Below are 27276 nucleotides of genomic sequence, written 5' to 3'. Positions count from 1 at the left end.
GCAGCAGCTGGGTGGTTCAGTGCTGAACCTGGAGTTAGAAAGACCTGAATTCAAATCCAGTCTCGGACACTTCCTAGCTGTATGACCCCGGGCAAGTCATTTAACCTTCGTCTGCCTCAGTTTCCTCAACTATAAAAAGGGGACAACAGCACCTACCTCCCAGGTTCATTGTGAGGATCAAAAGGGAAAACATATGTATAGCACTCTGCCAACTTCAATGTGCTATATAAAAGCTACCTATTATTGTTATTATTGTTTTTTTTTTAAGGCAATTGGGGTTAAGTGACTTGCCCAGGGTCACACAGCTAGTAAGTGTGTCAAGTGTTTGGTCTGAGGCCGTATTTGAACTCAGGTCCTCCTGACTCTAGGGCCAGTGCTCTATCCACTGCGCCACCTAGCTGCCCTATTGTTACTATTGTTAATGACTTCCTTGTCCCCCAAACAATTAAAGCAAGAGGCTGGATGAACACTTGTCAGGATGCTAGAGATGAGATTCATTCTTCAGGTACGAAAGTTGGACTGGTTGACCTCTAGGTCCCTTCAAGCTCCAAGATTTGTTATCCCTTGCTAAGCAAGGCTGTATTGCATAGTACAAAGAATGATGGATGTGGAGTCAGAGACCTGGGTTCGAATCCCAGTTTGTTACATCCTAGCTGGGTAGACAGGCAAATACCTTCACCTCTGTGTTCACGTTTTATCTTTTATTTGTTGTTGTTGTTGTTCAGTAGTTTCAGTTGTGTCTGACTCTTCCTGATCCCATTTGGGGTTTTCCTGGCAGAGATACTGAAATGGTTTGTCATTTCCTTCTCCAGGTCATTTTCCAGATGAGAAAACTGAGACAAACAGGGTTAAGTGACTTGTCCAGGGTCACACAGTAAGTATCTGAGGCCAGATTTGAACTCAGGTCTTCTTGACTCCAGGCCTGGCACTCTATCTACTGAGCCACCTAGCTGCCCTTTTATACTTTATCTCTAAAATTAGGATTGAATATGGGGCCTCTAATAATCAATCTCTCCAGGTCTAAATCTGAATCTATAATCCCTCAGGCAATGGTACGTGAAGTCTGAGGAGACCTGCAGCCTCAGGTTCAACTAAAAAGTTTGGTTTTTTCCCCATTAAGAGTGTGCATGTTTTCCAATGCTGCTGATAACCCCAGTTCAGTTTGTAGGAAGAAAAAAGAAATCCTTTGGAGCGACAACTGCTACTTGGCCCCATCCAGACCTTTCCTGTTTGAGCAGTGACTTAACTCTACAATAATCGGACAAATCCAGGGAGGGCCGATGATGATGCTGTGCTATGCACTTATTAACTGCTACCCCCTTACCTCACCATGCTGTGTCTCATTAAATCTGGGAAATGGCTTATGTGCCCTGAGAGGCCGCACAGGGCCTGTGGCATGTGGATGTGTGTACATATATATGTTAACATGCAGAGCTACACTTACATGTCTAAATGAAGGAAAACACACACTGAGAAACAAGGGGTATGTATTACACTGAGCCTGGCTGTTTGTGAGAAGCCTCTGGCTGGGGACCCATCTGAATAATAAAATGACTAATACATGCTAATCCTTTTCCTTTGATTCAAAGCAGAGTCTCCCCAGTAGAGGTGGATACCAGGCAACAAAGACTAGAATGCTTTAAGGTCCAAGGGGCAGGTTGGAGGAAGGGGTTTTCTTTCCTCCATCCCCAGGGGAAAAACGTTTGACTCAGCTGACAATCTTTCTAGCGTCACAATGGTGGTCCTGGCAGGGTTCTTAAAAAAAGTTCTGGGTCAGAGGTGGTGGTTGTGGTGGTGGTGGGAAATGCGGGGAAGTGGGGGAGGGGGAAGGGTCACACTTCCAATTTCTCTTTAAATTCTGACTTGTTGGTTGCCTGACGCTGCTCTGGCCCTGGTTTTCCTGGCTACAGTGACCCTCCCCTCACCCAGGCCCCTGCAGGGCAAATGTTCATTTGTCTTTTCCTTCTGCACATCCATAGTGAGCTTGAAGTCTCTGAACTTTGTGGATGGTTCAGGTAGTGGTCTGAAACGAGGCCAGACTCAGATGGAGAATTTCCTATGGTTACCCTTCTGAGCTAGGAAATGGAGGTGACAAGCTGAGTTTTTTGAAAAGGGCAGTCAGGACACTGGCCTTCTCAGCTAAACATCTCTTCCCAGTGATGCCCATTTGGCCTTTATATTAACATTATTCTGAGCCTAATAAATTCAAGGAGATTCTAGATGAGACCAAGGAACTTTCCAGTAAGCATCCCCCACAATGGTCTCAGTGCCATTTCCCAAGTCCATGTTTTTGCATAGGGTGTCCCCCACAATGTCTGGTATACCATCCTTCCTCAGCTCTGCCTCTCAGCTGAGCTCCAGGGCTATCCTTAAATGAGCCTCATAATTATTCTGCATACACTTGAATTACTTGCTAAGTTGATTAATAAATTCATCAACGATTGCTTAGACCACTGTATTAATCAGGCTAAGGTCAAGGGGATCCATCTTGGATTTGAATTCCTATGGGGGCACAGGTTACAACCCTTACTCACAATGCAAAAATTGTCTTCAATGGTAGAAAAACTGCCCAAAGCTAAATCTTAGTGATGGTAGGCCAATATTGTTCTGCTTAGGTAGAAATGATAACCACATCCTCCTGTAGTCAGTGAATGGACAGCTGGTCTTAGAACCAGGAAAATCTGGGTTCAGGCCTCACCTCTGACAAATACTGGCTGTGTAACCTGGGCAAACTACTTAATTTTTCACTGCTGCAGGCAACTCTGTAAGTGGCTGGGAAGGTACCAGTCTGATAGAGAGTTTCCCATCTAGGAGTCCCTTCCTACCAAAAAAATCACAGTTTCAGTCCTTTTCTTTGTCCTGTTCCTTTTCTTCAGGGCCTCCCAGTACAAACCAACAAGAAAAGAAAGGCTTGTGAATATCCATAAGCCTTCCAACCAGCCTTTCCTTACTCCCTCCTTCCTCAAGCACTAGCTCCTCCATTGATCACTGACCAGGCAATCCAGTAAATGGACAGTCCTGTGCTCTTTGCACTCCAGACTATTCCTGACATCTCCTGGTTCCTCCAGGAAAACTACAATTCCCCAACACCAGGCAGTGAACACAGTGCCATTACACGGGCCTTCAACTGGAGAGCCCTTTGAGTCAATCTCTCAGTCAATCCTTCTCCATTTAGTGACTCTATTTCCTTTTGTTGTTGTTGGGGGGGCAGTGGTGAGGGTGAGCAGGGAAGAGGATGGAGAAGGCCCCTCCCTCTGCGGCCTTGGTTCCTTGATGGCTCCTGAACTCGGTTGGATTTATCACTTGTGGAGAGGAGGAGAAAAATGACCCACTAAAATTGAGATATTATCAACGCTGTCAGCAGAAACACTGCAAGGCTCTCTTCCCTTCCTCATATTTTATCCAGCTCAGGTGTACAGCAGCCTGAACTAATGACTCCCATCAATCATAAGGCCATGGCAGGCCTGTGCAAGTAGCTTTTCCTGTTAATGGGGCAGACCGCTTCATTTGAAAAGCAGTGGAAGCAAAGAGGGCCCTTAGCAGAGCCATGGTTCTGCTGCTCTGCAGAATTTGTCCCTTGCTAGCAGGTGGGGCTTTGGTACTGTCCCTGAAGGCCAGCTCTGGGACCAATTGCCCTTCTTCCAGAATTTAAGCTGGGAAAGAGAGGGGAGGAGTGGAGAGAGAGAGAGAGAGAGAGAGAGAGAGAGAGAGAGAGAGAGAGAGAGAGAGAGAGAGAGAGAGAGAGAGAGAGAGAGAGAGAGAGAGAGAGAGAGAGAGAGAGAGAGAGAGAGAGAGAGAGAGAGAGAGAGAGATTGATTTTCAGGGGCCTGTGGCAGAACCTTCCCCTCCGAGCATTTCACTTCCTTCCCCTCTTAGGGCTAACCTCCCTACTCCAATATATACGCATTCATTCCAACAGCAGCCCAGAACTCTCTCCCTGATGGGGTCTGTCAGAAGCCAGAAGCACCAGGAAATGAGCTCCAAAGTTTCATGGCCTTAATGGCCACAGCTTCTCTTACTGACCCACTATCATCCAGGGACTTATCTACCCTAGAAGCTCTTGCATGGATTTTAGGAAAGCTGTGAGCTTGAATGGGAAAAAAAAAATCTGTTTTGATTTCCATTCAATTTTGTAACCCTGAGTACTTTTATTTTATGCATTTTAAAACATTATTCTGAGAAGGGGTCTCTAGTGTCCACCAGACTCCACATACATACATACATGAGAACCCTTCCTTCCTCTGGATCCTCTTGAATTTTTGCCCTTTTTGCCTTTCAGGGAAACAGCTGCTGTGACATTCAGTCCCCACTCTGCAAAGTAGGATTTTCTTTGACTTCTAAGAACATCCCTTCCAATTGGATGAACAAGTCTCATTTTAAGAGCCTTTGCTAAGGCTGTCCTGTAGGGACTGGTCTGCATTTTAATTTGCTTTCTATTCATCAAATGCCATGAGAATCTCCTAGCATGTAAGCTTCCTGGGGGCAGGATTTCTCACTTTCGTATTGGTGACCCTAGGGCCTGGCAGAGGTGCTTAATAAATGCTTATTGATTGACTGATGTGATTAAAGCCCCTACTTCCAGGGCTAACTTGACTCGGCTAATGATGGTGGCCACACAGCCAGTAAGTAGCTGAAGTCGGATCTGGACTCAAAAAGATGAGTCTTCTTGACTCCAAGCTCTACCCACTGCACCACCTAGCTGCTCTGAACAGCCCCTTTACAAGACCCCAATCCTGTATTCCCAGTGTTTCCCCAGTGCAGGCCCCTTTGGGGTATGCAAGCCAAGAGTCATTTCTTGTTTTGGGCTTCCTTTGCTTTAATAAACTGCCCATTGTGGGGAGCAGAGACTTGAAGGTGAAACACAACCAGGCCTCATTATTAAGCTCCGTGGCATTGGCAGTAATATTTCCCAGCCCTGGCTAGGGCAGGCAGAGGGAGGGGGAGGCTTGGCTGGAATGACTGAGACCCTGGGAATTCAGCTGTCGTTTTTTCCTTCTAAGAACTCGGCAGCCCCCCATGTCTCCCCTACTTGGTAGTCTGAGATCACAGAAATGGGATTTTACTTTTTCACAAGCTTAATGCTGTCTTTATTAACTGGGAACAGTCCCTGGAACATGTGATATATGAAAAGGAAGCCCACCCCCAAAAAAGCAGAGCTGGGCTCTAGGGGAAAGCATTCCTCAACCGACTCAGTGGTTATCAGGGGAGGTGGCGGCCAGTGGCCTGGAGAAGGGATTTAGAATAGGAAATTACTCAGGATGCTTCTACGATTTACAAATGGGAAAAGAGTGATGAACTAAGAGCCTGGGAAAGAGAGATCCAAACCATGCCTGGGCCTGAGGAAGTCGGTGCAGTGAATGAAGTTCCACCACGTAGTCAATGTAAAAAAACAGAAAACAAACATACACACATATATATGATCAGAGATATAGCGACAGAAGGTCCATTAGGGTCTGACCCTTCTCATTTTACAGGTGAGGAAATTGAGGTGCAAAGAATTTAAGTGACGTGCTTCAGGTCACGAAGGTAACAAGTTACAGAGTTGGGATTCAAATCCAGGTTGCTTGACTACAAACCTAGATTTCTTTACACACACACACACACACACACACACACACACACACACACACACACACCCCTCTTGGAGGGAAGGAATAACAGCTGAATTTCCAGGGTCCTGTCCATTCTGGCTGAGCCCCTGAGCCACTAAGGTCTGACAAATACCACCAGTGCCACCATGGAAGAGTGGTGAGGTGTGCAGAGAAAGAACATGTCTACGTACCTTCTTTGCTCCTTGTTCCTCTTCCACACCGTCTCCTATTACAATATAGACTGCTTTCCTCCCAAACCTCTGCATTATCCGTTCAAAGCAGCTCTCCTTTCCTGTGGACCAAGAAGTCACCAGTTAGTGATAAGGGTTGTACCTAGAGGCCTTCCCTTTTTCCTACCCTAGATGGCAGCTTCTTCCTGGTTCCCCATCTTCCCAGATGTCTGGGATGGTCAGAAGGAACCCTGTACCATCTCATCTGGTGGATGCAGTAGAAGGGGGGCCTGTCTCGTTCTATGCCTGCCGGCATGGTGTAGGAGGAGAAAGCACACTGGTCCTGAATTCTAGTCAGGAGACCTTGGTTGTAGTCCTAACTGCAGCTACACTCAGTGTGTGACCTTAGCCAAGGCATCTAGGCCTTTGGTTCTCTTTGCCCTCAAATGAGGTGGTTGGACTTGATGATATCCAAGGCCCCTCACAGATGATGACAGTCTTTGTCGGAGTTAGTACAATGGGCTGAGAGGCAGGTGTCCTGATTCCATTCTCAAGCCAGACACTGACCTCATCTCACTACCTTGGTCTTCTGGCTCCCGGAGTGGACAACTCATAGTCACTGCTTTCTTGGGGAGGGGTATTCACTCTGCTTAGTCAAGTATCCCCCCAAATCTGCTCTGTACTACAAGTTCCTAACCAATGGACCAAATTCTACTTTTGGATACTCTCAAATAAATTTCCCTGCAGGAATAGGTGAGGAAGTAGGTGGGTATTAACTAGTGGTCTGTGTCTGACAGGGACAAAATCAGTCTTTTACTTCTGCCTCCAAGCCACTGTTCCTGTAAAACAGTCTTCCTTGGTCTCACTTGCTCCAGTTTATGTCTCCCCTGGTCTTGTCCCATTCCCTTCCCACCACTATCACAGGAGGAGCTGTCTACACTTCTGTCACTGAGTAGTCCTAACTTCCTGACTGCTCTGACCTGTCTTGGTTGCACTGTAGATGTTCTCGATAGGGAAGACTGTGCCCAACCCATAGAGCAAGACTTTAGCCAGGGCAGGGATGAGCTGAGTGGTGGTAACCAACACATTGACACAATTAGGCCTGGAAAACAAACAAAAAACAAGGGTTAAAAAATATGAGGGACTGAAGCTGGGTGGTTGTCCTTTGAAACATAAGATTAGGGTGGGGAGGTTGGAGTAGATACATGGTACTCTGAGGAGTACCCCAAAATATAGCTTGGGTTCAAGTTTCTAGCATCTCACCCTCAAGTTAGCCTGATGCTACCAGATTATAGCCTATTTGACATGAGGGTCAAGTATGCTGGAGCCAGCCTGTATTGGCGTGAGAGAGCTGATTATGAAATCTTTAATGTGAGCACTTAAACCCTGGAAAAGAGCAACGGTTACACATCACAGCTTGACTTGTAAATTGTTGATTGTCTAGACGTAAGAAATTGATGGCAAAAATGGTAATGATGCAGATTAACCTTAAGAGTGAGTCATAGATACATTTTTTTTTAATTGAGAACTGGTTGTTAAAACATTTACCAGGACACCTCTGGGTCAGTCTAATAACACCAAGAGTACTTCAATCCTTCCAGATGTCTGGAATTTCATGAATGGGACATTTTCCTCCACTGATGCACCCTCTTTTAACCTGTCTCATTCACTGAGGGGAGGCTAAGAAAATTAATTACCCAGCAGCCAAGCCAACCCTTTTAGGATCAGTGTCTCCAAACCTTATTATTCCCAGCCTCTTATACATTCAGTTGGTCAAGTCCTAATCTAGAAGCCACTGTCCTTTGCTCAGAGGAAGCTCAGGGGGCACAAAGAACAGAGGAAGCCCTCTGGTCATTTTTCCACTGTACTTACCGAGAATGTATTAAATTCAGTGCCTTGAGGGCGTGTGTCAGCCAGAGGTCTGTCAAGGCCTCAAGTTCTGCTCTTAGCTGCAGCCAAGTTTCTCTTTTGGGAGCCCCTATCAAACCTAGGGGCAAGGGAAAGAAGGCACTGATGTCATTAATCATCTTGGGGAACCCCCAAGTGTTATCTGGGGCAAGTGGAAACAGATTGGCCTGACCCTGAGGAGATTAAATGAAATGAGGCCCAAAGTTCCTTCCAGCTTTATAGTCTCAAGATTCTATCACTCTGTGCATGGATGCTTAGCTTTCAGTCTCCAACTGAATTCTTCCGTTTTGGAGTCCATTGGGATGAGGATGCTACTTTCTCCTCTGGCCTTATGGACAGATGGCTCTCAACATTCATTGTTCTCTGTGTGGTCATAACTGTCCCATCTTTCTACAGGGCCAGGATTTTGGAGTGAGAAGGATCCTCAGAGTCTAAATCCTCAACCCCCCCCCATTTTATAGATGAGGAAACTGAGGGTCAAGAGGCAAAGTGATTTGTCCACGGTCACCTAGTGAATTTTGCGGTACAGCTGGGACTAAAATCCTTATTCCAAAGCCTAATCAGACTGACTAAACTCCTGCAGGGTCAGGGGTCATGCTGTATTAACATGACAGAGATTTACATACCCTTTCATTTTACTGAAAATCTTATTCTGAGAGGGATGAAGAGCTCACAAGTAAACCAAGTCTCTTGAACCCTAGTGTGGTGCTTCCAGTATACCATAATGCCTCCATCTTGAACTCAATTTCCTTTGGGCTGTCTTATGACACCAACTCCAATGCTCTTACACAAAGTGGATGCCGAGTACAAGCGGTGGTAATGACTCGGGCTCCTACTGTTCCAGACATGCTCTTGGGCTTCCGTTTCCTTGCCCACCCACCTAAAGTTTGCTCAAGTCTTTCTGCTTCCAGTCTTGGCCCTTTCTCTCTCTCCTTCCACCATGCCTCTGAATCACTTCCTCCCAAAGGTGTGTTTTTTAAGCCTCTCCCATTATCCTCCAACACAGTCACACTTTCCTTTCTCTTCCCAGATGTCTGCTCCTTTTCCTGATGCACAAAAACACCCTGTCTTGCCCAGGGGCTCCCAGTAATCCACAGGAGGCCACCCACTCACTCACTACAGGACTTGTCTCCCACTCCTGATCCCACTCCTCACTACTGAAACACCAGCCTGAGCGCAGGCCTGCCTGCTCAACTCTGTATCCCATCAGTTGTTAACAATACCCATGGCCCAAGAATGACGCCTCTGGTAATTTCCCCTCAGCTTATGTGAAAATTAAGCTATACTGACAGAGGTCCAGGGTATTTCCTGGAGCTTAGGGGACCTTCTGGGAGGACCTAGTGGTTCAAGGCAAAACAGATTGCAGTTCATGGCATGTAACAAATTCCAGAATCCTTCCCTCCACTCTCCCAGCCCATCTCTTCAACAGGGTAAGGGCAAAGAATTGGAGGGGGCCTGAAAGGTCATCTAGTCCAACCCCTATTCAAAGTATAAAGTATAAAGCCTCATCCATCCTCTGCTTAAACACCACTAGAGACTGGCAACTCACTGTTTTATGAGGGAACTTTATGTTTCATTATCAGACAGCTCTGGTTGTCAGAAAGTTATAATAGATGTTTATGGATTGATTATTTACCTAAAGTCAGCTTCCCTATAACATTTGCCATCCCCTCACTGGCCCTGCTCTTGGGGGACACAGGACAAACCCAGTCCTACTTTCCCAGTATAGCCTGTGTGTTAGATATAGGAAGACAGAGATCAGGTCATAAGTCTTCTCTTCTCCAGGCTATACACCTCGAGTTCATAGGATTTTGAGTGGAAGAGCCCCTAGAAATCATCTAGTTCAGAGGTTCCCAAACTTATTTGGCCTTCCTTGACCTTTTAAAAAAATTACTCAGCAGCCGCCCTTGGGTTAGGTTAAGTTAATCCTTATTTTTATTCAATGACCCCCCAGTTACACCTAAGGCTGAAAGTTACCACCCTCTGGATCATTCCAGTGCCCCTGAGGGGCAGTATTGTCTATTTTGGCCGCGTATGGATCCTAATTTGGTGAGGCAGCTAGATGGCTCAGTGGATAGAGCACTGGAACTAGAATTGGAAAGATCAGAGTTCAAATCCCACTTCAAACACTAGCTATGTGTCTCTGGCAAGTCATTTCATTTTTATTTGCCTTGTCTATAAAACAGGGATAATAATTGTACCTACCTCCCAAATTGTTGTAGAGATAAAGAGATAATGGACATTTATAATGCACTTTGCAAACCTTAAAGCATTAGGTAAGTGCTAGCTGTCATTATTATTATTGTTTTATAAATGAGGAAAGTGGAGCTCTGAGGGGGTAAAAGATTTCTGTAAGCACCTGGATTCAGATCCAGGTCTGTTGACCCCCAATCCAGGGGCTGTTTCGCTAGACTTTGCTGTCTTAAGCAGTCCTCATAGGACATGGTTTTAAGTCTTCACTAGCCCTGCCACCTCATCTGGACTTTCTTGAGCTTAACAATGTTCTTCCTAATACCCAGAACACAGAAAAGATATAATATAAAGCGTGTGTCTTATAAAACTTGGTCATGCAGCCAAGGGTAAGAAATCTCCAAATTTGGCAAAAGTTCTATGATTCCAGTTACATCTACATCTAGTTACTTGATATGTGTGTCTAAAGCTGCCTCCATTTAGTCTCATCATGCTGGGACAACAGGCAAGGTTGGCTGAGGAGGTGGCTACATCTTCCCCTCTTGATTTACTCCTAATGCTAGAAAATCCACTATTCAAGTCTCATTCATAGGAGCATGGGATGTGAGAGCTGGAGAGAACTTTAGAGGTCCTCTAGTTCAATGTCTTCATGCTATAGATATCGAAACTGAGGTCTTAAGGAAGAGAAGGTGGATCACACATGTATTAACTGACTTCAAGTGCAATTTTATGAACTGGTCTCTTTTGGTAAGGACAGTTAGGTGACATTTAGGGTCATTATACACCAAGGAATCCTCCCCTCTTGTAGCCTCTCCCATATCCCCATCCCATGAGGGACAGGCTAATTTTCTGCCTGAAAGACCATAATGGGAACTTGATTGGCTCAGGGACTTAAAGTCCAAACCATGAAGAGAAAGGTGTTTGATGGGTGGAAGGCAGGTTTCTTTTGTGAAAGTTTGGTATTTCCTTCCTCAAACACTTGATATTTAAAATCAGCCAAACAGGTGATGATATTAAAGTAGATTTCCAGCCAAAAAATCCCTAAACATCACGAGGAAGTAGATTGTAAGAAATTTCTTGGCAGCTCTCCTGTTAAGGGTGTTGGGAGCCTCTCTCCCTCTCAGACTTATTAGACGGTAGGCTCCCTGAGAACTGGGACAGTACTTCATCTAAACCCTACATTTTTCCCAGCACCTGGCATAGTACTCTACACCCAGTAGGTGCTTAATAAACTTTTGCTGAATTTATGAATAATAAGGGAAGCTGGAACATCTTTTTTCTTGTGAGAAACAAATCCTTCCTGTTCTTTAAACTTTTCAAGGCATCACTTTCCTATACCTTTGGTCTAAACGATCACTCTTACTGTAAGGAAGGCAGGACAGGTAGTCCTCTCCCCATTATTAGAAGAGGAAACAGAGCAAGAGGGCTGGACTGACTCCCAAGGTGAGTTAGTGGAAGGGCAGACTAGGATTGAGTTTCTTCTCTTTGCACCCTCTCTCGGCTTCTATCAGGGCAGACTGAGCCTCCCTCCCTCCCTGAGCTCACTCACCTCCAACATTATTCTTGTATGTATTGTACATCTCCTTCACTCGTCGGTAGCGGAATGCCAACTTCCTCATCCAGTCGACTCCCCCATGAACTCCAGAGCCCAAACACAGGTTGGCCCCTGCCGCTGAACTATGAAAACCATCTGCTGAGAAGTTGTATGTACTGTGGAGAGGAAGGGAAGGGCACATGGGGTTGGGGAGATTAGGGTAGGGTAGAGAAAGCAAAAAGAAGTGGGAAGGGGGTGAAGACAGAGAAGGTTAATGTGAGTAGGCTCCAAAGAAGCTGACCTCCCCGCCTTTCCCCCCTTCCCCGGCCCCTTGGCAGTCTATGGTAAAGTCTGTAGACCCCTTTCTCAGCATAATGTTTTTAAATAACTGAAGAAAACTCAAAATCTTATAAAAGTGAATGCTGAAACCTAAAAATAAATAAATAAATAAAATAACTGAAGGAAAAATTAAATTTTAGTTAGAGGCTACTGAAAATAAAGATGTAATTTTTTTCTTTTCTCATCTAAGTTTTTTTCTTTTTTTTAAAAAAATTTAATTTATAGAATAATTTGCAAGTTTGCAAGATCTATTCATGGACCCCAAGTTAAGAACTGGGCTCTAGGAACAATTAAGCAGGAGAAATGAAAATTACAACTAAGTGGCAGTTGTGATCTGAAGGGAGAAAGGAAGACTCTTCACAAGGCCCAGGGAGTCTCTTTCCTTCTCTCCAATACCCACTGGTTTATTTTTGTAAAGAGGGCAATGGTCACTGCACTAGATCTCTAGGGGACAAAAATCTTTCCTTCACACCTTATCCTCCCACCAAGGTATAATGTGACTGTAACAGATTTAGGGCTCAGAACCAGTGACACAGCCCCTCCAGCTTAATTCCTTTCTTGCTCAGAAGGACGATCATGAATTTATTGAGCGTGAACAATGAAATCAGTTTCCCTGTGAAATTGGCAGACATATCAAATGCTGGCAAGCAGCATGCATACTCCTCAAATATTCCCTGCACATGGTTAGTGTTACTCTGAACAGAGACACAGGCCTCTTGGCTGGGGCTTTCTCTGGTAAGAGGCCTTGGTGATGGATGTTAATGAGCCAAGGAACAGGCTGACATATGGCTGGTGAAGCAATGAGCTTGCTTAGGACACCTCAGGTCCAGAGCATGACAACTGGATATTTTAAACCAGTCACTGATTTTTCTCTGGAAAGGGATATAAACTTTGGGTTTCTGAGACTATAGCAAAATCTAAGCCAAGGGAGATTAAAGGTGGCTATGATGAAATTCAGAAGGAAAAGTTCTGAAGAGTAAGGTTAAATCATGGTTTTCATTCCATGAAAATCATAGTCACAATGTCAGAGCTAGAAGGGACCTTAGAGATCCATGTAGCCTTGGGGCTCTCCCCTTGTTTGTCTCATGGACCACTCCTCTGGGTAGCCTGATGAAGCCTGTATGGTCCCCTTCTTAGAATAATGAATAAAATACATTGGATTATAAAGGAAACCAATTATATTGAAATATACATAAGGTCTCATATTAAGCTCTTGGTTCTCAGTCCAATGATTTTCCCACCATACCACACTATATACTACACCATACTGCCAAATAGGTTTAAAAAAATGAAGCAAGAGGTCACAGAGTGAGTTGGTTTCTTTTCCCCCCTACTAAATTCTGTTTGTTATTACAGCTCTCAGTGTTGAAAGTGGCTTTATTGTGGAAGATGCCTTTACAAATAAACGGTGCTGTGAAGTGTGGCTTGTGCCTAACTAGACCATCAGGACAATACCATCCTCCCCCCTCCCCCAGCCTCCCGCCCCGGCTCCCTACTGTATCTCTCACAATTTGGCAAGAGTCCTAATTCTCCCAAGCTACAAGGGGACTGAAAGAGTATGCTCAGTTCAAACCACAGATGGTCCAAAAACTTAGTTTAACTAATAACATCTAGTGTCTTCACCTACCACCAGAGGCATTAACCAAGTATCCAAATTGGAGACTGAACTTTGCCTCTTTTTGCTTGAGGTGAGAACAGTAAAAGGGGAAAACAAAAACAAAAAACCTGAATCTAAAAAGGAAGGGACCCAGAGACCCTGAATGATTGGCTCCTAAATAAATGACTGCTGAATACGATGATAATAACAATAATGATAATGATGATAATAATAATAGGTAATATTTATATAGCACTTACTATGGGCTAGGCACTGTGCTAAGCACTTTACAAATATTATCTCATTTCATCCTGACAACTCTGGGAGATAGGTGCTATTATTATTCCCATTTTCCAGATGAGGAAACTGAGGTAAACAGAGGTTAAGTGACTTGCCTAGACACAGTCAGTAATGATTTGAGGTTGGATTTAAATTCAGATCTTCTTGATTACAGGCCAGACCTCTATCCACTGTGACCCCTAGCTGCCAAGCTGATCAGATTGATGGGATGAGTGGTAACCAGGGTCGTCATAAAATTCTATGAAATAAATACATAATCCTGGAGCCCTTAGTTAAATGAAAGAGACTCAGACATTGAAAAGAATCTGATCCCAGAGGGAGGAAGATGCCCCTGGGCACTTCATAAACAGTACAAGTGACATTTTATTGGGAAAAGGGTCATTAAGTTGTATTGCTATACACTTCAGAGGGGGCTGTGTTAAACTAGGTCATTCATTAGAGATCAAATCAGATACTACAGGTTGTCCCAAAAGTCTTAGGGCAGTTCTAAGTTACTAGATCTTAAAACTGCCGTAAGACTTTTAGAACATCTTATACGTGTAAAGTACTTTACAGGCTTTAAACATAAGCTACGGCTATTGTTATTATTGCTTTCAATTTGAGACCTGCTTCTAATAAGAACTACTACTATTATCACTCCTGATGCTCTACAGTTCACAAAGTGATTTCTACATAAGAACTCTGTGAGGCAGGTCGTGGTTTGAATATTACGCATATTTTACAGAAGAGGAAACTGAGGCTCAGAGGGGAGAAGGGATTCCTCCAAGTTCACACAGTATGTAGATGAAGGAGGACCCCAACCCAAGTCTTCCAAAGCCAAGTCTTGATTCTTCTCTAAAACAGCCCTGGCAAACCAGTACAAAGCAGGTATTATGACCCCATTTTACAGATGAGGAGACTGTATGGAAAGGATGAATGTTCCCTTATTTAACTCTACAAGTTTGGGAGTCATTGGCTTGCTCAGTCCTTTTGGCACGATGACCGGGCCTTATTTCTTGCCAGGTCTTAATTTTGGAAAGGCTGGTGTCAGAGAATAAATATTTGAAGAGCTGATTAAATTTTAGCCAGCAAGACCTTGCATCATTTCTACATGTGGGGTCCTTTGCAAAGATTCACAGGGCCCTGTGCCTGTTCCTTTGCTTTCTTGGTCAGAATCATAAACTCACTGATTGCCAGAGGTTAAAAGGGTCTCAAGAAATCATCTAGTCCAACTCCCTCATTTTACAGAGGGGGAAGCTGGGGCTCAGAGTTGGGGAGTGACTTATCCAAGGTCACAGAGCAGGAGAAGCTGACACTAGAACCCAGTTTCCTGACTTAGTTATTTCTACTATAGTATTCTGTAGGGAGAAGCAACTTGGAACCAAACTCTATTTAACCATATAGGAAATTCTCCTATGCTCAAACAGCTTGGGGCCAAATCTACTTTGTAAGAAAACATTTAGGGTATGGGGTTGCAGAGGTTGGCTGCATTCTGAATCTCTTAGCTGGTGGTTTACTCTAAATAAATCCCAATTCTCCCCAGCTTGCTTCCCACCAGTCTAGCTCTTCCATCTCCGTTATTGGGGCCTATAAACTATGGCCCACTGTGGCCTACTTTTGTATGGAGACCTGGGAGCTAAGAATTTTTTTTTTTACACTTTAAAAATAAAGTTTTATTGTATTTAGAAATGAAAATAAGCTATTCTTAGCTTGAGGCTGTACAAAAGAGGTAGGGGTGAGAATTTGGTCTGCAGGCCATAGTTTTCAGACTCTTCCCGATTTTGGATAATGGCAAGTTCAGACTGTGAGTTTATTATGTCTTTAAAGAGACTGGTTCAGTTCTAATGGATGCTGGCATCAGTGACGACAATGAAGGATACTTATCTTTTTAAAGTTCTTATCCGTTTACAGTCTTGGGGATTTTTAATTTAGAATTTAAAAATCTACCAGTGAAGTCAAATAGGGAGAGATAAAACAACCTATTAGTAGGAGCTTTTAAGGCCACCCAGTCTATAGCCCCTCACTGGGGCAGTACTAATTTTCCAGAGTAGCTGGTAGCATAACACAGAAGACTATACTTGAAGTCAGAAGACCTGGGTTCTAATCATAGCTTTGCTACTTACTAGCTATATTCATAGGCTTGTAGTTCATACAAATTGGAAAGTGTCTTAGATATCATCTACTCCAATCCATTCATTTAACAGATGAGGAAACTGAAGAACAGAGAAGAAAAGTGATTTACCCGAAGTCACAGAGGTACTAAGTGGAAGAGTTGGGATTTGAATCCAGGTTGTCTGACTCCAGGCCCAAAACTCTTTCCATTATACCACCCTACACATGTGAACCTAGGTAAGTCACTTTAAGCCCCAGTTTTCTTATCTATAAAATCGAGATAATGTACTTATACTACCTACCTCAGAGAGATGTCATGAAGAAAGTGCTGTAAGAACTGTGATGCTTTATGGAAATATGAGTTATTGTCATCATCGTTATTATTTTTTAAATCAACATCCCAACATTCCTTTAAGTGGCTTGATCATCTCACTCTCTGTGATCCAGCAACGTGGGCCTCTTTGCTATTACTCACTCAAGACATTCTCTCCACTCTGGGCATTTTCCCTGGCTGTCCCCCATCCCTGGAACTCTCTCCCTCCTCATCTCTTTGTGCCCCAGTTAAAGCTGCAGCATCTACAGGAAGCCTTTCCTGATCCACCTTAATTCTCGTGCTTTCCCTCTGCTGATTATCTCCAGTTTATCCCACATGTATCTTGTTTGTACACAGTTGTAGACATGTTGTCTCCCCCATTAAACTGAGTGCTTCTCAAGAACAGGGACTATCTTTTGTCTTGCATTATATCCCCAGCACTTAGCATAATGCCTAGCACACAGTAGGTGCTTAATCAATGTTTGTTGACTGACTAAACTGAAGTACAAAAGCAACGTTAGGTAATGGTTATTGGGAGGAGAGGGGCAGTAAGAGAGCTCATGATTACAGAGCTAGGTGAGATAGAAGTCATATTATCGTCTGCATGGTCACAAAAGGTGTAAGAGAGGTAACATTTCCAGATGATTGCCATCACTCTCACTCCTACAGATGCCTTTCAGGAGCAAGGTACACAATTGAATGGGAGTGGGGGAAGGGAAGAGGGATCTTTCCCCCCAAATTCCCCACCTCAAATCCTGGCCATTGTCATCCGAGGAGACATCATCAACATGGATCTGGTCACAGTCCTGAGAAGCATTTGGCCAAAGAAGAGAAAGAGAAGGGAAGGGGGAGAGTGGTAGGAAAAAAGGAAACAAGAAACATCACTTTTTAATTTGAAATAACTGTTGGGAGCAGGTTTCCTATGCTCTCATGATTGTGCCGACAGCGGATATTAAGAAAAGATACTGGGGTTTTCATGCTGGGCTTCTATTCCCAAGTAAATTCCTTTCTTTGGACAATGAGGTTACCAGGACCTGACTAGCTCTGCTGTGCAGAAGCCTGGATGGTCAGAGTCGGAATAACAGCCACATGCTGATGAAGGAGGAGGAGAGCCCTGGAAACAGCAGCCTCAATCCCCCAGCCAAGAGTAAAGGGAGAATGGATGGTGCCAAAACAAATTCATTCCACTTCTGTCCAACAGGCTGGCAGTGCTGAGTACGCACCCAGAATAAGAATGGCAGACCTCGGAGTCCTTGGCAGTGCAACTGAATGTCACAATTTGAGGTCGACAGGGTACAGGGAACACCTTGAGCTCTGAATCAGGAAATCTCGGACAATTTTTTTCCCAGTGAGAAATGAAGTCTGACTAGTTTGTGTTACCATTCGTCAGTGCAAGTATGCCTGTCTATGGAACTGGAATGATTCGTCAGCGTTTGCCCTTGTCAGTGGCCCTTCTCAGCTTTTAGAATAATAGGGTTTTTTTTTGTTTGTTTTTTGGTGAGGCAATTGGGGTTAAGTGACTTGCCCAGAGTCACACAGCTAGTAAGTGTTATGTGTCTGAGGCTGGATTTGAACTCAGGTCCTCCTGACTCCAGGGCTAGTGCTCTATCCACTGCACCACCTAGCTGCCCCTTAGAATAATAGTTTTGCAGAGTTCTGGAGTTGAACAGGACCTTAAGCATGAATGAATCACAGTATCATGAAAACAATGGAGCTAGAAGGAAGTTTTAGGGTTCATTTTAGTCTATGCCCCTCGCTTTACAGAAGAGGGAACCGAGGCCCAGAAAGCAGATATGACTTGCCTAAAGTCACATGGGGAGTTAGTGGCAAAGCTGGGACCAAAATCCTGGTATCTTACTCTCAGTTTAGGACTCCACCCACTGAACCAAGTTTCGTCCGCTGAAGTACTTACCTGGGGTATGCGATCTTACTCTAGCATGAGAGGACACACCACAACTACTGAGGCATCACTGATGCTAGTAGAGAAAGCTGAGCCCCTCGGTCTCTCTGTGTAGGACTCATGAAACCCTACATGACTGGGCCCTATTGTCATTTTTAATGTCCCTGCTTCCCTCCCCCTCTCCCCCTGACTTCATATTGCCTGTGATCTCATTTGTCACAGCATCCTTCCTGGTGTTTTGTGAGTTCTAGGTACGACTCTGTATGGCACTTTCATAAAATCACAGGATTTTAGATTTAAACCCAGAAGGGACCTCAGAAGTCAACTTGTCTAATCACCTCATTTTACAGGGGAGGAAACTAAGGCCCAGACAGATCAAGCAAATCACACAAATTCACACCAAAGTAATAAGTAGAAGAAGCAGAATTTGAACTCAGGTCCTTGGTCTCCAAATCCAGCACTCTATATAAGCGTACCATGTTGTCTGGCACCTTCTAGGAAATTAAATAATCGTAGAAATGCAAAGCTAGAAGGGAAATAGGTTGGTGATCTCTGTTCTACCTATATTAACTAATAGTAATTCACATGTCTATAGTGCGGCAAAGGTCACAAATGATTTCAAAGGCTGCTTACAACAGCCCTGTGAATTAAATAATGTGTCTGGATATCTCTGTGTGACAGAGGAGGAAATCAATGGAAACTCAAAAATAGTTTAGTGATTTGGTCAAGGTCACACAGTTAGAAAATCATGGAGCTGGGGCCAAGAACCCTTACGTCTTGACTAAGACCAGTATTCTTTCTTTTTACCACATCATTCTTGCAGATAAATCCATGGGATGAATTTCCAAAGTCCTCATCCCCATCCTGCTCAGAAGCAACTTCCCCATGCACTCTGACAGGTTTTTTTTTTTAATTTTATGGGTGCCCAAATAATGCTGAGGCTCTCTGGGTCAGTGCCAGCTGGGTATTAGAACATCACGATTCCCATGCTGCGCTCTAGCTCATCGATACCACTTATATTCATTGGGGAAAGAAACAGCAAGAAGAAATGCTAACCGAGCAGATGGGCAAGGCTTGTAGCAATTATGTGTTCCAGATCTTATCTGCAGATTCCTCCTTTGTGCAAAGAATGCTTTTACCTCAAAAAATGCACTAAACCTTATTCCCTTCTTCCATTATGACATTATGGTTTTTAATGAAAATGATTAAAAAAAAGAATTCTAGACATCTCCCTCTTTTGTCCTTTATCTCTCTGATGGGAAAATATCTGTATTTTCTCAAGTTCACCAGTTCGAGCAGTAGATTTAGGGTCAAAGGATTTGGGTTCAAATTATGGCTCTATGAACTTAGTATGAGCCTGGGAAAGTTACTTAATCACTTTGGGCCTCAGTTTCTTCATCTGTAAAAAGACAGGATTAAACTGGATGATATTTAAAGTCCCTTCTGGGTCTAAAGCCAGTGCCTTATTAAAAAAAGTTCACACTAATGTTTTTTTTTTTACTAAATTATGAAATTTTATGCCCAAAGAAACTAAATGAATAATTTTTCTCTCACTTTACTTTGTCAATAAGTGCAAAATATGACCAACTATAAAGTGATAAAACTGAATTTAAAACCAGCACACCAGAACTTAGCCATTTAATTGAGTGAAGCTCACTGAATAGTAAGTCATCCCATGCATTCATTCAACCAGGTTGCACAAAATACTCATGTCATTTGTGGAGTAGCCTTCAAGAACCAGTATATGGGCTACCTAAGAAAGCCATTCTTGTTCCTTTTTAGTCATACTTCATTTTTTAAAAAATAAGAACAAGGGTTTTTCATCTTTTGAGTGGGAAGAAACCCTAGAGATCATTGAGGCCAACATTCTCATTTTAGAGGGAGCCCCTGGGTGAAGTAATCTCTCCAAGGTTGCACAATGGTTGGAATAAGAACCATAGGTCTCTAGACTACAGATTCTAGACTCCACAGCTCTTTATCCCTTACTATTTGTCTTTTCCAAACATTAGCGACCACTGAAGTCCTACTATGAGAAGGTCCCTATGCATCATGGTGGGGATGTAGGACAGGGTGGGACAGAGCAGCTCTACTTATTTATCCTAGAAGAGGTCCCCAGTGACTGAGTTATAGGTCAGTTTGTGTCCACTCCAGGATGGGACTGGATAGGTCAAACCTCTCTCCTCTTCCCAGGTCTATCATAAAGAATCTAAGCTCCCTTACCATCTTGGTCTACCCTCTTAACATTACAGGTTGAGATCTCCAATTCACTTCCACTCTGAGCAGACCACTCTCTTCCTCAGCCTCTAAGCCAGAAGCAAGACTGGAACTAGGCCAGCCTCCAGGGGGAGGGGACAAGGTAGGGTTCCCCTCAGCATTCCCCCTAATGCCCCTTGGCTGTTCAGTGGATCCACGGAAAACTACAGTGGCAAGTTGAATCCTGGTCCCCAGTCTCTTGCTATGTTATTGAAAATAGTATTTTAAAACCAACACTGATTTTACAGACCCTGGCTTCGCCGAAAATAAAATTAATAGCAGATTTCCCTTCAGCACATCACCCTGTCTGAAATTACAAAAACACTCCCCCATAGCAGTTGCAAGCTTAGAAAGCCACACTGGGATAATATTGTCCCAGCCTGCTTAGCTTTGGCTATACTGAGCCGTGTGTGATGTAAAGGGAAAGGCATCTGTGGAAGACCTGCTTTTCTCATTTGCGAGGGAATTGTTCTGGGCGCTAAAGTGTGACAACAGTAGCTATCACATTTCTGACTTAATAAAATACCGTGACACTTAGTGAGACACTACCTCATAGTCCACTGGCCGACCCTATCACATTACCAGCTAAGCCACCCCGAGAAGCTAGGCAGAGCAAAGTGGGAGGACTGGCTTTTACTACTTGGGAAACCAGACCGATTTTTCATTTTCACAGGAACTAGCTTTTGAGACCTTAGCAAACTGAGGGGGTAAAGGGAAGGAAGAGATACAGAGGAATGTCCATTTCAGCTGAACTTGATGTACTTAGAGATAACCCAGGAGTGTTTTTTCCCTTTCTGCTTGAGTGGTCACCAGGGCTCAGAATTAAAGAATGTCAAAGCTGGAAGAGACATTAGAATATAGAATGTTATAGCTAGAAGGAACCTTAGAAAACAGAATAGTAGAACTGGAAGGGACTTTAGGACAGAAATGTAAGAATAGAAAGAGACCTCAGAACCTTCATGTACTTCAACTTCTTGAAGTAACAAGAGGGATCTGAACAGCAGAAGTAAGGAAGATGTCCATTCCAGGCCTGTGTTGAAGTATGAAGGTGGAAGGCAGTGGATTGACTTTAGACAACTAGTATCTCGCTTACCTTGAATGCAGAGCATGTTAAGTGGAATATTGTGAAAAAGGTTCTCTAACTCCAGATCCAGTATTCTTTAACAACATACCATATTGCTTTACTAAATTGAGACATACTTTTGGTCCACGTGGATATGATCCAAACATTTTAGTTGGATGCAAACATTCAAGGGACAATACATTCTCTGATGAGATCTGAACTGTGGGTGATATGAGAATAACATCTGCCTTCAAAGTGCTGACAATTTTATTAGGAAGACAAGAGGTCATACATGAAACAAATGGAGAACAATCAAATGCCCAGAGAAAGGAGAGATCAATACATGGAAGTACTTGGGAAGACTTTTCAGAGGAAGTGAGACTTGAAGGATAAACTCTGCAGAGGTGAAGAGGAGGTAAAAAAGCATTTCTGATAGAGCAGAGCCCTAAGCTTTTGCTTAGAGCAGAGGTGTCAAACTCAGAACCAGACTGAAATGTAATTGGGAAATATTTAACAAAATAAATTTAAAAAACAGAACATAGATAATGTTATTATGTGGTTCCATAAGTCAATGTGATGGCCCACAGGGACCCTTATGTATGGTTTAGTGGTCCTTATTTCTGTTGGAGTTTGACAACAAAAGCACAGTTTGGCTTTGAGAAAGGTCATGCCCTGTTCAGGAGATGTAGGATCATAGGATTTTGAACTAGAAGGGACTGAGAAGATGAAGACCAAACGAGATCATGTTCAAAGTCTCTAAGTTCACAGATTCATGAATGAGATGGAGGTGAACAGTGATTTATTCACCAAATCCTAGAAAACGAGACATACTGGAGGAGGCTCTCCTTGGATGCTGAAAGACACACTTTGGGGACAAAGAAAAGTACCGCTCTCTCCAGTAGGTAGTAATTGTGCAGAATTAATTTGAAGAGGTAACCTAGATGAAACAGGTTCAAAAAGGAAATCGGTTCAGTTAATGGATTCCAGAGTGAGCTAGGTTGGGAGTTAGTGCCTTTGTGCTCATGTTATTAAGGAGGCCATTCTTGCCCTCCCCAGAATATTCTTTGGCATTCCCTGGGTTGGAGAGAACATGGTGGGGGTATGACCCAATGTGACATCTCTTAGGTACTAGTGTCCTTGCATCATATCACAGTGGAAGGAGCATTGGCTTCTGCAGTCAGAGCACTTTGGTTCAGGTCCTGTTTCTGACAATTATTATCCTGTGTGATATGTTGAGCAAGTCACTTAAACCTCCTTGGACTCCAGTTTTTTCATTTTTAAAATGAGGGGCTTGGGAAAAATGACCTCTGAGGTTCCTTTCAAGTCTAAATTTATGATACTATGATTCATCCCCAGTGATTTCCTCTTGGCCATGAGTAGCAGCAATAGTCCTCACTGGGTATGAGGTAGTGATACCACTAAGGATTATAGCAGAAAGACCAGGCAAACAAGGCTGGCATTTCAGATGTTCAACTCCTTATACACTATTGTTACTTCGTTAGTTCATGAAATTCTTCTAGAAGAAGTGTATATCTCTTGGTTTCTCTACTTCGCTATACCATGAATTGACCACCCCTTTTGGGATGCTTAAGTTCCCCATAGCTTTCTACAGCAGGGTCACATTCATGAGCTCTGATGATGAAAAACAAGGTTCTTAAGGATGATCGTTTCCTGTTGCGCTCTAAGAAATAAGAAAGAGGGACAGATAGGTGGCGCAGTGGATAGAGTACTGGCCCTGGATTCAGGAGGACCTGAGTTCAAATCTGGCCTCAGACACCTAACACTTACTAGCTGTATGACCCTGGGCAAGTCACTTAACCCCACTGCCTAGCCATAAAACAAAAAAAAAAAAAAAAAGAAATGAAAAAGAGAAAACAGAGAGATCTGAGAAGACTTGTATGAACTGATGCAGAGTGAAGTGAGCAGAACCAGAATAACGTTTTATATTATAATATCAATATTGTAAAAATGAACAATTCTGAAAGACTGGACTGTGATCAATACTGTGATCAACCATTATTTTAGAGGACTGATGGAAAATTTTTTTCTCAATTCTTCCTTCCTTCTTCTCTTCCTCCCTCCTTTCCATGAAGAATACTGCTTTGCATGGTGAAAATAAAAGCAGATAAGGACTCTCTCATGCCCCTCCCCCCCTCAAAAAGTAATACAAGACTGATGGCAAAACAAAGAATTTTTCTGACTTAAGAAGAGACCATGTGGTTGTAGATAAAAGTAGTATAGGAACTAGAGGAGTTCATGGCTTTTCATCCTATTCTTCAAGCATTATTGGAATCTAGCTCTTGGTCCAAAAATCTCTTTTTGCTAGATAGAGGAATGGGTGAATTGATTGCCAAGGATCTTTTCCAGACTATTCTAGCCATGCTGGTTTGGCCAGCATATTACAATATTAGCTAATGAGAGCTAACATTTATGTAGTATCTACTATGTGCCAGGTACTGTACTAATCACTTTACAAACACTAGCTCACTTGATCCTCACAACCATTCTGGGTGATAGGTGCTATCATTATTCCTCCTTTTACAGATGAGGAAACTGAGACAGAGGTTAAGTGACTTGCCCATGGTCACATAGCTAGTAAGTATCTAAGGCTGGATTTGAATCCAGGTCTTCCTGACTCCAGGCCTATGGACATGTGGTCTTGGGTATCTCTACTTTTTGTGATGGTGAAAATAGTTCATTATGAAAATCTTTTGCTGATCTTTTCCATTTTCTCCTGTTTGCTGCCTCCTTTTAATTTCCATCTTTATATGTCCTTGGGATGACTTTGCTTAGTTAGGTCTCTGACCAACCTTTCTCTGAATGAATGAAAATCATTTATTAAGCCATTACTATGTGCCAGGGACTGTGCATGTGTAAAATAAGGAAAGTTACCTTGAAGGAGCTTATATTCAAAAGAGACAACACATATAGGAAAGTAATGGCCAGGGAAGAGGTTTTTGGAATAATTTCCCCAAATCATGTCCTACTGCCTCCGATAATTCTTCCTGATTATTCCAGGCTACTTTTTTTTCCCTTCCTCTAAACGCTTACGTAGCTTGTAGTCCATTGTATACTATTTCTACTTACCTGCATACAGCTCCATACTTTTAGATATTCTGCACATGTCAGCCTTGTTTCTCCAACCAGAATGTAAACTCTTCTAGGGTATGTGCAACATGCTGGCCTTGCCACTAATAATTAGTTGTGTGACCTTGGGCAAATCTTTAAGCCAATTTCCTCAGCTGTGAAATGGGAATAATAATATTTGTACTATTTACCTCTTATGACTGTTGCAAAGATCAAATGATCTGCGTACTCCGTGAACCTTAAAGCACTATATAAATGTCAGCTATTTTACTCTTGCCTCTCCCCCAGATGCTAGCCCTGGGGTGAACACACAGAAGAAGCTCACTAAATGTCTGAGTGATTGTTTGGGGAAAATCTGTGAGTGGTTCTACTTCTGTTGCCTTGATAAGGGATAACTTTTATTGGTGGAAAGTAAGTGGCAGGCTCCAGCTTCATGGATGCTCCCAGGATACGATAAAATATGGCAGAAAGAGCACTGGGTTTGGAGTCAGAAGACCTTGTTTGAATGAGTTCCATCACTGACACCGCAAGTCACATGCCCCGTCTGAGGGTCTGTAACCCTTGTCTGTAACATCAGGGGCCTGGACTAGGTGATCTCTGGGGTCTCTTTCAGCTTTAAATGTTTTATGATTCTAAAATCAGAATGTCTGAGTATGGCAGGTTCTTAGCATCTCAGAACCACAAGGGACCCAATAGAACATGTAATCCATCCCCTTAATTTCACAGAAGAGGAAACTGAGGCCCACATAAGGGGAGTGACTTGCTCAAGTAGAACCCAAATAGCACATCTTTGACCAACAGTGAAGATATTTGCAAGGGTTCTTGGAACTATCTCCTGGTGGTGTTTCTGCCTGACCTATAATCAATGACAACAGTAATCCTGCCATTTGCTACCTGCCACATCACTGGCTGCAGATCAAAACGCCAAAGCCATGGCTGAGCAGGTGCCAAGTCTTTCTTAAGTAGCCACTTGAGGCCATTAATCTTGCTATCTTTTGCTCCCACCTGACTACAACCACCAAAAAAAAAAAAACAGAGAAAGGATATTGTTGAGAAATCTGCTTCTGGAAAATGACTCCCTTCAAAGGCTGGGCAAGCCAGACTGCCTTCATTTTTCCTGTGAGATGCATTTTTCAAATGAACTTGCTGAGTGCTTCCTCTAGACTAGCTAGATAACACATTCCCTAGGAGGAAAATGCTAACACTCTTTTTTGCACTGTCAAAATGTTTAACTTTTCTGGAGAGCGATAAAGACGCTTCACCCACCACTGGATAAATTGCCAGCCAGGCAGGAGTTCTTTGTAAGCAGACTAGCACCGACATGTGTGAAATATTATTCTCTCCAACAGCTCCTATAAACTGTAAATTAGACATTTAGCAAACAGACTCAGTATCAGGAAAATAGCTGTGTCCTAACCTGATTTCAGAAGCAACCTGTACAGTCAGCCACCTCCCTCCCCACACCATCCTTCCCACTGCATACCTCAGCTGGTGTGGGCAATGTGGCCTCTTCTGAACGGATCCCCTGACTTCACTGGCCACCAAGCTGAAGGTTCCACTTACTGTCTTGTTCAGTTTTGTCTAACCACACTCTCCTGCTGCTTCAAAATCGAGCTCAGACCCCATCTCTTTCATGAAGCCTTTTATGACTGACCCCATTAGCTCCAAACATTCCTTTAAGCATGTCCCCGTAGATCTTAAAAACCTAGTTTTTGTGTCAGTATTTTAATTCATAAGAGTTCCCTTTTTAAGGTATTTTAAAATCTTTTCTAAATATTTGTCCTATATCTCTATCAGGTGACATGATTTAGCTGCTCTGGTTTAGTGAATCAGAGCTAAGGATTAAAAACAAGTCTGAGTCAAGAACACCAAGGCAAAGGGAACAGTCAGTGTCTGGAGGCACTTAAAGACAATATGCATACACTAACCCAACTTTTTTTTTTTAATAAATGGAGGAGAAACGATGGTTTCCTTTAGAACTGCTTTTATGTCATAGTTTTAAGGGAAGAACAAATTAATCAGGTGACCAGCCTGGGGTTCAAAGATGGAAATCAAGATCTAGAGGGAACCAGATGTAGAGAACAGGGTTTGAGGTCAAGGACACAGGCCAGAAATGGGTTCCCAAGCCAAGAGTAGGAATGTAAGAAGATACAGTCAGGTTTGCTAAATCTAAAGTCAGTGAAACGATTTGGAACAGAGTAGGGCCAGGGAGGCAAAAGAATCACCATCAGGGTGAAGAGGATCTGGCAGTCCTTACCCCTGTGGGTTAATCTCCCCTATGCTCTGACTGCTTACACTGGATTTCAGCAGTCACTTGTTATTTCATCCCCCTCCCCAAAACCCTCCCTCACTAACACTCGTCGGAGATTAAGGCAGTATGAGGCAGAATGAAGCAATGAAGACAGGATTCTGAGTCACTGGACCTGGGTCTGAATCTTGGTTTTGCAGCTTTGTGACCCTGGGCAATCACATCCCCTTCTCTGGGCCTCAGTGTTCTCATGTGTTAAAAGAGCAGGTTAGACTAGGTGTCCTTTAGGATGCCCTTCCAGCCCTGAACTGTATGACCATGAATCACTCACCCTACAGTCCCCCCGGCTTCTAGATTACAGCTTGAAAGCTGTAGACTGAACATGGGGTCATGCGTCCTCCACTTCCTCCTGCTACTCTCTAGGATCCTGCCAGATGCCATTGGCAAGACTTGTTTTCTTTAAAAACATACCAAGAAGGGGCGTATGCACCAACAGAGAAGATCCATCAGAAGGCAGAGCGCACACTAAGTCAACCACGGTTTTAATAAAAACACAATAATCTAAGACAACTCCAAGAGACTCATGATGGAAAATGCTATGCACATCTAGAAAAAGAACTATGGAGTCTGAATGCAGATGGAAGCACATTATTTGTTGTCTCTCTCTCTTTTGTTTCTTCTTTCTCGTGGTT

General features: G+C 43.3%; 1 protein-coding gene across 1 annotated transcript in view; it reads right to left on the bottom strand.

Moving 5' to 3' along the window:
- The window catches only part of EYA2 (EYA transcriptional coactivator and phosphatase 2), a 246806-nt gene that overhangs the window by 6647 nt on the left and 212883 nt on the right, over positions 1 to 27276 (bottom strand). Inside the window, 5 exon segments of the mRNA XM_078149854.1 lie at positions 5783 to 5883; positions 6742 to 6863; positions 7634 to 7748; positions 11409 to 11569; positions 16781 to 16839. Of these exon segments, the coding sequence (XP_078005980.1) occupies positions 5783 to 5883; positions 6742 to 6863; positions 7634 to 7748; positions 11409 to 11569; positions 16781 to 16839 (558 nt within the window).

Source organism: Phascolarctos cinereus, unplaced genomic scaffold, assembly GCF_003287225.1.
Source record: "Phascolarctos cinereus isolate Bilbo 61053 unplaced genomic scaffold, phaCin_HiC Scaffold_2;HRSCAF=192, whole genome shotgun sequence".
Lineage (NCBI taxonomy): Eukaryota > Metazoa > Chordata > Mammalia > Diprotodontia > Phascolarctidae > Phascolarctos > Phascolarctos cinereus.
Note: the sequence above shows the minus strand (reverse complement) of the source record. Positions and strands in the feature narration are given on the sequence as shown.